The following is an 11,614-nucleotide window of genomic DNA, read 5'->3' as shown; positions in this document are numbered from 1 at the left end:
AAAATATTGCGTCAATTTTTATTTGAGCCGCCCGGCCTTCGTTTGGATGTTTTTAAATAATTAAAAATTATAATAATCTCAAAGATGTATTGTTTTGAAAAAATGTAATAGTTTTATTTAGTTTTAATTTAGATTATTACTGTTTTATTTTTAATATATGTTATTTGTTTCACAGGAGTAAAATGGTATAAGAAAATTAAGTATGGAGCGGGCGGGTCGTCGTGCTAAAGCAGGCTCGTTGAGCGGTCTTTCGGGCGGGTTGCCGGGAGCGACGCCGAACGTGCGTCGCCAGCGCTCGCTGGAGTGGTCCGGCGATAGGTATAGCAGTAGCGACGAAGACCGCCCGCAGAAACCACCACAACTCGATGACAGAGTCTTCGCGTCGCTTCTTGCTCAAGCCACTCAACAGTTTGACTGTGAGTTTAATTTAAATAAAATACAAGGTCTTTGTCTTATAATTGATGATGTTTGAGTTGTTTTATGGTTCCGTACTTCTAAGAAAAAACCGAACCCTTATAAATATGTGATCACCTCGTTATCCGTCTGTTAAGACCCTTTTTCTCAAGAATCCGTGGAGTTCAAGATTTAATAAATATGAAGTTAACATTAACATTAATAATAATAATTTTCTCGTAATCTCTCGCTTTCGCTCGTAATTACTTAATTACACTTGGTCGCTGATCTTCCGACTATGAAAAAAAAATGCAACTTTCTTAGAATATTAAGTAATATGAGTGCATATAATTTTTCTATTACGTGTACAAAAGACCTGAATAAAATAATAAGCTCTTCCAGCTATATATTTTATCTTCGAAAGGAAAAACTTTATTTTTTGAGTGTTTTTTTTTGGGAAGCGGGCAGGGAAAACAGAGATCGTTGTTCTATTTTTTAAGTTATTTTTAAAAACCATTAGTTTCATGTTGCTTCGTTAAGTGCGTATGTTAGAGCCTTGCATTAAAATATAGCTCTAATTTTAAGAATACGTGTTTCAGAATAAAGCCGGCAAGTTCTTTGGCACAGGTTATAATTATCTACCAACTACAGCACAATTGAAAAACTGTTAAATGTGAATTAGTCATTCTCATGTGAAACAGTGTTTCATTCGCGTCTTGATCGACTATTTCGAACGTCAATACATAATTATAGGTTGAAATGTTTTTTTTTTATTATTTAATTTATTAACATTTAAGTTTTTCTAAGTTTCTTTAGTCTCTATTAGGAGACAATTCCTCGCCAAGAACTGGGTAAAAATAAGGGCTCTATAGGTACTATAATAATATTTAATTATGAAACAAAAAATATTTTGATGCCGATGTTTCTGATGGGAAATCCCATTAGGCACACGCCTAGTACCAGTAAATAGATTCTAGCATGAAGACGGTGATTACATTATATAATTATACAAAGGAAAGCTCACAACGATCATTTACCACAAACGAGAACAAAGATTGAAATATTTTTGAAATTCTATTGTTCATTTGTAAATTAGTAGTATTAACAATATATGATAAAAATATTGTTCCATTAAACCAATAAGATAATTTAGCAAATAAATACTCACAAAGAGCGAAGATGGTCGGTTTTCAAATTTCACTAATTATTTTCTATGGAGACAGAGCGACCAGCGTCATGTGAAAACCTGCACGTATCGGATGAATATATACCATTTGCATCCTCTGTTTTTTTAACTTAATAACTAAAATCTAGAATAAAGCAATATCTACTAAAAAATAATCTCAATTGTAATAAGAAACTGAATTGTTTTTTTCATTAATCATAATGTATATATTATTACTAACAGTATTTAAAACGGGATATTTACCATGTTTTTTATTTTTATTTGTTGGAGCTCGATATTTCGACATTATCTACGAATGTCTTGTTCACGAGACTCTCGTTTTAAATAAATTAGTAATAAAAATAACCATGTGAATTTAAAATCTTATGTATATATTATAATTGTTATTAATAAATTAATTAATATTAGCACATTTATTTACGTTCAGCAGAATTACAGTACGTAGCAATTAGCAAAAAGAAGTACGACACTAAAGTTTACAAGATATCTAAATAACAAAGTAAATTATAGATTTTTCGATATAGATATTAATAGAGTGGTTACAATCGGTAAACGTTCTATTTAATTAATCTTTTTATTTCGTATTAAAAATGTTTCGAGCGAAATCAAGTTAATTAAAACTGCAACAATCAGAAAGATTTATATATGAGTTGTATGTATTTAGATGACAATAAAATGCAACAAAAGTACCATATTATCAATATAAACCTAAGTTATTAAGTTATCGTCTAGACTGGTATTGTAAGTTGGCCAATGGTGTCTGCTACGAGCGCTACGATAACATAGCGGGATCAAGATAGAATTTGTTATTCATCTTGTGACACGGTCGAAGGTCCACGGTGATCCCTAACAAGTGGGATCATTAGTGAGTCTTACGGGGGACGGGTGGCGGGGAAAGGTAACGCAATTGATAGGGGAGCGCCCTGTGGTGAGCTTATAAGGAAAACTTACACGTAAACCCTTAGCAACCTATCTCTGTGCTACAGAGCAGTCATGCAAAATAGCTTATGTGATATGCATCTCAGTTATTTTTTAATATTTGAACAAGGCACTGGCTGACAGTTTTATTAAAATCACAGCACGATTGTGATTTTATTAAGAATGTATATAAACATCTAATAAAAAATATAATGTAATACTAACACTGAAAAAATATAATGAACAAGATTAACTAAAATAACAAAAATATATCGGTGTGATAAATCTTGAATTTAATATTAAGTGAATGTTTTTTATTATAAATAAAATTAATACTACCCCCAAATAGTAGCGTTTGAATTCAACGAACAAGAAAATCTTAAGAATTACATTAAAATTAATAAATTTTATTTCAAATGGCAATACAATTTTTTATCTACGTGATTTGTTAAAGAATATCTAAATCGAATCCAGTCGAGAGTAACAAAAATACTTTTCAATGTATTCAATTTTTTTTCAAATTTAATTATGGTTTTCAATGTTGTAAGCGAATCATTTCGCAATGTGTATTATAAATAGAACTTGGGCTAAAATTCTACTATAACATTTTTAACCGATAAATCTGATGTTACTTAGATGAACTTGCGAACGAAAAATCGAGAGAGTCAGTCACGAGAATTTGACGTGACATTTAAAATGCAATATCTTGTAGTCTGTGGCAGTAGGGATAAATAATTCCATATTTGAGAGGGTTGTTGTTCTATTTCCATTATTCTAGTTATTCTAGTATTTTCAATATATCAATATTCAACATACTCACATAAAAGGTTAATGACCTTGCTATTTTATTAATACTATAGTACAGCAGACTCAAAATAAATAAAACTTGTTTAATTATATATTTCTAAATTAATGAAATGAAAGTCCTTTTATTTTTAGTGTCTAAGTATAAAGTTGATCAAAATATTATTACATTTATTATGAAGCTTTATTGTGTTTGTATGTTTTATGGTCACGATAACCAAGTTTAAGTCCAATTTCTCGTATATGCATATATCATTTAATATACATGAATATGATGGCCCTTTACAGCATGTAATTTAAATAAATGTTTTCGAAGATATTACAGATATACAGATTATCGAATGACAAAGAGCTATGATTTTTTTTTAAATGACATTCTGTATTTAGTATCTGTATTTAGTAGTAGAAGCCGGGCCGGATCGATATTATAATATATATGTATTATTCAACAGAATAAAATTTTTAATGACAAATGACTTTTCAGATAGTAGAAAAGACATTGACCCTTATTTAATCACTCGTCTTAGTGGGAGACAAAAACCTCTTTATATAAGTGGGGACGGAGTGTTACTTAATACTGCTCTATACTACGTTAGCCTGTAATTAGGTTTCGAAGAATTTCTTTTAGAGACACTTTGCGCTTATTACAAAGACAGACGCATTTAATCAATGTAACCTTTATAGTTCTTGTCGATTTTCACAATTTAAATAATCCCCTTGATTAACTTATAAAATTAGAATTAGAAGCTTAGATTATCATTTTAAAGAGAAACATTGATTATTACAAAAATGAGATGGATGTTGCTCGTAAAATATGAATCTAGTATGAAGCGCTGAGGTTCGGCCTGGCATGCAAATTAGGGCTTTTTAGGTTGTTACCAACATTACCTACGGCTACAGCCACTAATGTGATTAGTCTAGCCGTGTGCTGGTATTTGCAGTGCTTTAATGCGCGACTAGACCGACCATAAATGTATTTTCATATTTAGGTAATCGATTCACCAACGCTCGTTAATCTATTAGTCCGATCAAACGTCAATGATACTCCGTTTGATTTAGACGTTCCAAGAACTACATGTAATTTGAAATGTAGCACTACTGACTGTCAGGAGCGAAGTTGAAATCATCAAAATTACAAACAATCTGGCCATGTTAAGCAATCTGGCTTAGACTAATTAAATAAGTTGGTGGAGTATATGTTTACGAATTCTTAACAACTCGTCTAAGTTTCACTCATATTTGCATACGAATATCAAATGTTTTACGAACTTGCGTTGACTTTTGATGCTTCATTTGAATAAAAACATTGATAGAACCTTACGATTATATTCCCGAATACTAATTGAATAAATTTTGTTCTTTAGTATTCTTTTTATTTTACAACTTATATTTTTTTTAAGCAGAGTATTGTGAAATTTCTTTTGAATAAAGAGTTTAACATTGAAGTGATACACGTATATAATTTAACAGTATTACAGTCACTTTAAAATAGACAACTATTTTTTGAGAGTTAATAACTTTTATTAGTGATTATTTGAGTTGGTATATTTCTGCACTTCACAGTCCAATTGGTGAACATCGCATCGGTTAACAGATGTATTATACTCAAAATGTGTACATTTTTAATTTAAGTATAATATGTGTATATTGATAGTTGAGATTGAAAGCCATAAGGCGGCGGTAGTTTCCATTTCATTTCGTATTTTTCTCCTTACACAAGCGGTATCGTTGGTGTTATTAGAAAGCAAGCCCAGTAAGTACGCAATATCTCCGCGCTCCGCAAGAATCCTCGTCGAAGCGATGCCCGTTATTGCATGGAAATTCTTCTACGTGCAACTTCATTGAGGGACTTTTGTATAAAGGTTTCAGCGCAATGTTCCCGCGTTATTGTTTTTCAAAAGCGAGGGAGGTACGTGATATTAGCTTTCCTGAATCACAATCAGTTAGGTTTATACAATTAAATTTTGTTTGTTCCCAACAAAAATAAATTGTTGTTATGATTTGTTCCTTGCGTGCTTTGATAAACATTTCCGGCTCGGACTTTCCATTATTGATTTCTAGATAAATATATTTTATTAATGAAAATAAACGTATTTCCATATACGAAGGTGAGTTTAACGTAGATTATTATTATAAATGTTCTCAACGTGACAGGTGGTTTTGAGACGGTTGGCAGGTGGGACGTTTTATCGACATTATTGATACATTATGAAGTCATGACTATGTTCCAGAGGTAAATAATAAAATGACGGTGGAAAGCGTGACACTCGTGCGTGTGCGAGTCGAATGAGTTGACAAATATGTAATAATATGATATTATACTAGCGAAATTAAAAGGTCAATTCATAAAATATTTTTGATATACACATAATATATCAGTTATGTCGTCTAATACGAGAAGTTTGATTATAGGAATTTTGATAAGTAATCATCACATTATATTATATTATGCAGTTAAACTTGGCAGCCAGCGTATTTTTTAACCTACCAGTATAATGCAAATTCATTTAATTTCACAATCAAGATCATTTTTAACGCTCACCAAATAATCTTGCGCATGTTTTTCCCTTGAACCATAATACTACAGGACATACTAATCCACACAACCGGTTTATAATGTAACTTTGATAGTATATATACAAAAAGCATAAAAAAAAATTCAATAATAAAATAAATGAGTGCTACTTTAAAAATGAATGTAGCGAGTTTCATTCATCAAATGAATTTTCGTGTGATGAGGGCATTGCAAATGAAAGCACGTGTAATTGTGGTGTCGTTGCACTCGAGCGACGAGACATGCGGGTTTGTTATCAGTTATTTGTTTATATAATCACTTATATAAACAAATAACTGTCTAATCTTTCGTATAATCTTAATACATAACGTAATGCTTGCTGAACTATCCACCCGTTAAATAATAGTAAGATGAAATTCATCCAGAAATTATTCAGGGCCCGTCGGGGTGACACCAAAAATGTATTTCTGTGTTTCAGTTGAAATAGTCGACGAGGCATTGTAATTACAAGTACAAGTAACGTAACATACCGGTTCCTTTGTAGAACGCATTGTGAATCGATGGTGTACGAATTTAAATGTTTATTATTAAGTTTTTACAACTTACTATACATGTGATACCTTTACATACAGTTTGATCCTGTAATATGACGATTCTAAATTGCATAGAAGAGCTTTTGTGGCGTGTCTTGGGGATAAGGTCAATTGTGTTTTCTACTAAAAGATTTTATAGGCACTTTAAGATAGCTTGAAGTCAGGTGTCTTAATATTTGACACTTATTCTGTCAAAGCGATCAATGTTACTGTGAATATACATAATATTGTTGTAAATATATTGTGAAGCAACACTAAGTATTCCTACTATAATAATAGATGCACCTCTAGTAATTAAAGTAGAATGAAATCGGGCGAATATTGTTTACGATGATTACGCGAATTACAATAGTCGTATAAAGTAGGTCAATATTGAGAGTAAAATAAAGTTCATTTACGCAACGTGATTTAAACGATGTTATACAAACCTCTTTTATATAAAATCTTAATAGTATCATTCATCGCTATTAACAAGGAATTTACAAAGTTTTTTTTAAATTTTATTATTATTTTTTTATGTAGAATTTTAGCACCTCTAACTTTGCTATTTCCATATGCTGCCGTCCAAGAGATCTAAGAACCAATGTAATTAAAACGACGCTTCCATTCATTTGAGAAAAAGAATAACTACTGAATTTCTTGTTGGTTCTTCTCGGTAGAATTTAAATTTCGAACTGGTAATAGCTCAACATTCAATTTAATCCTGTTACATGACAATTCAATAATTCTTAAAACGGCCTACTTGAATAAATAATATTAAAATTTTGAGCCCTAATACAAAACAAATACACCTCGGCGGTAACATCAATAGTGAATATTGTTGAAGTCGTAGTTTGTTTACTAATCCATTCCACTACTACAAAAATGATTAATTTCTTTATTACTTATTTAAAGAAATATAATGTTTTATATGAAAACATCACGTCAACTCCATTGGTCATGAAATAGTACATGTCAAACGAAAACTCTCAAGCAATTTGCGACAAACTTTAAAAAAGAATAACTTTCACACGAAATGTATAAATATCTCAAATTATTCTCTTTATATTATTATTCAAAAATAATTCATCTACTTAACTTTTTTCTTTTATGTTAAATTCTTTGAAGTCGTGGAAAGCTTCCAAAAAGTAATTTTATTAATTACGAGTCAGGAATTCAACAAAGTTCACAAGCCCGGGAGGTCCTTTTCTTTCAGAGCGATCCATTATCTTATGAAGATTTCGAAATTCCTGCGGTATGCGACGCCGTGTCTTAAGAACAACGGATGCTTTAGCGGATAAAAAGGCCTCGCTAACTGAAGCGTACCGTCATTTTTTAATTAAATTGCATTTTTATTTTCACTGAGTTACGGTTAAGGTTTATACGTTTATAATAAACGAGATATGAAGTTTCATGTTGCTAATGTGAATCTATTATTTTATTTTACTAGAAAACTAGTATTTTTTTGTTAATATAGGAAGGTTCTTGTCGAGAGATGCGAAGTAAAATATCAACGAGCAGGCGTGCGAATGACCTGCACTAGATACTTGGTGGTACTTGTAGTTAGGTACTACCCATATTGAAACTATCTACCTTCCTCCAAACAGTAATTTAGTATAGTTTTGATCTGTTTGAAGAGTGATTATACCAGTAGACAAAGCACATGATATCTTAGTTGTTAAGGTGGGTCGTGCATAGTTGATGTAAGGAATGCAACTATTTTTTTATAGTGATAATATTTATGGTGAGTGGTGACAACCTATTAGCGGGTACCCCATTGGCTAGTCAGTCTACCTATTTGGTATCTAAACTAGGTAATATCTAAGTACTAGTAACTAAAAAAAACCGATCTAAAATACCTTTATACTCAATGTGCGACCTAATATACGTAGAAAGTTAAATCTCCCTAGCTCACCTTTTGACTTTTGATTCTTGACTTGTTTTGTGTTTGTTTATATTTGCATTCTTAACAAAAGCAAACATTGAACGAAAAAATAGCAATATTAATTATTAAAAAAACAGGCATATTTACGATTTAATAAAATGTATGAAGGTATGGATATATAAATGTATAACTTGAAACGCGATTCTTTAAATAGCTACGAATCCCTAAAAGGAATAAAAGGCACTCATATGTTATTTTATTTCGTAAAGAAACCATATAGAATAACATCTGCTCTTATAAAAGATCCGCCTTTGATAATAAGTATTTCTTTAATTAGCTAATAAAAATTAAATAGTTCCTTTTATAATATAAGTAATTGGGTATAAGAATAAGATGAAAATTAGAAGACAGTCCAATCATTCAGTTGATAAAATGTAACCTTTATATAATTTGTGATGTGTAAAATCTATTGGCTACTCGTATGCCGTGACGGTAAACGGCAAATTGCTCGTATATCATATTATCCCAACTCCGCACCCACGGCAAGTACGTGGCATATTAAGTATTCATCTTGTTGCTATTTATTATAGCAAGAAAATACATATTAATTTATAAAAAAACTATATTCTTATATTTATAGTTTTTATTTTAAATTCTTTCGATAAAATAAAATTCAATAATAATCATCGATTTCAATGTTATCTGTTTGGCGTACTGTTTCGGACAAATTAATTAATATATCGTTCGATATTTGTCAGATGTAAGCCAAACTATATTAAATAGTATATTGTAACCAACCGTTGCTCATATACAGGCTAGTAATACAAAAATGAAAAGTAATTACACGTCAAAAAAGAGAATAAACATGTTGCGGACAAGAGTTTGACTTTAACAAAGGATAGAAACGCGTCGCACAAATTCATTATCCCTCACCTATTATGACGGTAGAGCAAGTTTAGCGGAGCGGCCCGAAGTGGGTAGCGCGGCAGTTCTGTAAGAAAACAAAGGGGAAGGCCGGTTTGCCTACAGCTATTTTCTCTGTAAATGTTGCAGTACTTCTCTTTGTCGTTTTGTTCGTCGGGAGGTCACGGAGGGCTAGGGACAACCTCATTTACTGAAAAGCTCGCAGTTGACTCCGTGTAACCGCAGTCGTGGCAGTAACAGGTACCTTTAACGGGCCATTAACGTTGACGCTACAACAGAATAAATCCACAAAACCAAATGCTCTTTGATCACTGACTTTATTCTATGTTAATCAATTTAAACCACTTATATACATATACATATATAGTATGGGTGATTGATACAAAGCTGTTAATTTCTGATGTAGATATGTGGTTTTCAGATCAGATAACTTATCGTCATCAAATAACCATTGCAGAGATATCGAATAGTTGTATTTAATATTATGCAATAATATAAAGTATTAAATGTTACAATTAATGTTATATGCCTTTTGTTTTCATCATACGTATATTCTTTATGATTTTGATTGATTGACTTTGGCCCTGGAGGCCCTGTCCGCTAGGAAACTAGCGAACTAGACAAGCTTGGCGTAGGATATAATATCACAGTCCACAAGTGTGTACGTAGCCCACGGGTGCTCTTTCTATTTCCCACGCTTACTATTTCATGGGATGGCAAATTCAATACATCTGCAAGATCAAGAGCTTCACGTGCTTTTCCCAGCTGGAATTCTATCACTACTATTTACAAACTCCTAGCTTTTACTACGAAATTTTTGACATCATACGATTTATTCACCCGACCCCGAGTCTGAATATACGACCTCGGGATCAGAAGTCTTATAATTTAGCCCCTAGACCAACGAGGAAATTAGTTTCATTATTCTACATAATAAAAACTGTTGTTAACTTAATAATTAATACCGAAACATATTATATTGCAGATACGAAAAGAGTAAAAAATAAGATTTTTCATTTAAGAAAATTAACAGTAAAAATACCTTTAAAAGCTTAACTTAAATTTGACGGGTATCCAGCGACCTATGATAACAAGTAAGCAGGCAAGTGCTGTTATCACAGAATTGCTAATTGGTTATTCTGTTTAGTTATCCAACGGGGATTTTGAATATTTCACAAGATTGCCCGCCACTGCCAGACCGTGTTGGGATTCGATAAGGTTAATATTTAATTACATTTAATTTAATTAAAATTTAATCTATTACGCATAAAGTGCTTTCAATTGTTGATTTTGTTTCTGTTTCGGAAGTTTACTTTCTTTAAAATACGGCTATTTGTTTTTATTAACAGAACAAATAAAAATAATTTTAAGTTACTTTTAATGATAAGATTGTTTTATAATGCAAATGTACCTTATTTGAGGACTTCAAAAATACGAAATAATTTGAAAATAATGTGAGAAAAAAAAAAAGTTTATAGTTTAGATATATTTTACTTAAATATCCTAGTTTGTAAGTATTTAATTTAGATTTGTATGAACTTTTTAATACAAAGACGTAATAAAACTTCATTATGTTAATTTACTGGCAAATAAACCACATTTACTTTCTTTTTAAATTTGTTTTTTGCTTATCAATCATCATAAAGATTTGTGTAATTTATTTGTGCCATAATCGCAGTAATTGCACCTTATCATAGTAGTATATTATAGATTCTGTTATTTCGTCCTAACATGTATTAATCAGAGCTATGCAACAGGTTTTCGTGGCTGGCGAGTCAATTACCTAAGCTTACACCAAAACATTATTGACTAGCTTGTTTCTGTAGAGGGAAATTATAAAAGAATCGATCAACCTACGCGGGAAACATTTGAAGATATTTCATTAATCCCCAATGGTTTGTGAGAGCGACACGTGCCTAGGATTACTCGTAATTGATGGGTCCGAATCTAATCTCTGCACTTTGCTCTGAGCGTGCTCATGCACACACAATAACTGTGATGAATAAATTTTACTTTATTTATCTACTACTTTATAAGCTTAGTGTATACTTTAAATATTTTATAAATTTGCATTTTGTTAAACTAAAGCTCAAAAGAACTGATGAAAATTTCGAATTTCATTTTATTCACGTTTCTTTTAATATATAACTTAAATTTAAAAACATTTAAAGTTTAAGTGGGATTTGTAATGGATTTATATCAACCGAACATTTCTTTTCATATAGATATATCGCAGGCAAATACAAAAATTAGCCATTCTACAAACAGCCTAGCTTTTTACTTATCGGCGCTATTCAATCAGCGGTCTGAACGACATTCAGCTAATACATATTTCGTTCATAAAATAAGGTAATTTGCTTTAGACTGGCCTGAAAATAGAAATACGAAAACCAAATAAATTTTTATTTTCAGGACAA

The 11,614-nt window shown here is 31.3% G+C and overlaps 1 protein-coding gene across 1 annotated transcript in view; it reads left to right on the top strand.

The window, feature by feature from the left end:
- Positions 1 to 202: 202 nt before the first annotated feature.
- Positions 203 to 11,614, top strand: part of LOC125077978 — a 124,216-nt gene continuing 112,804 nt past the window's right edge. The window contains exon 1 of the mRNA XM_047690113.1: positions 203 to 416. Within this exon, the coding sequence (XP_047546069.1) occupies positions 203 to 416 (214 nt within the window). The remainder of the gene's footprint in view (positions 417 to 11,614) is intronic.

This window comes from Vanessa atalanta, chromosome 4 (genome assembly GCF_905147765.1).
Source record: "Vanessa atalanta chromosome 4, ilVanAtal1.2, whole genome shotgun sequence".
Classification (NCBI taxonomy): Eukaryota; Metazoa; Arthropoda; class Insecta; order Lepidoptera; family Nymphalidae; genus Vanessa; species Vanessa atalanta.
This window is presented reverse-complemented; position numbering and strand designations above follow the sequence as displayed.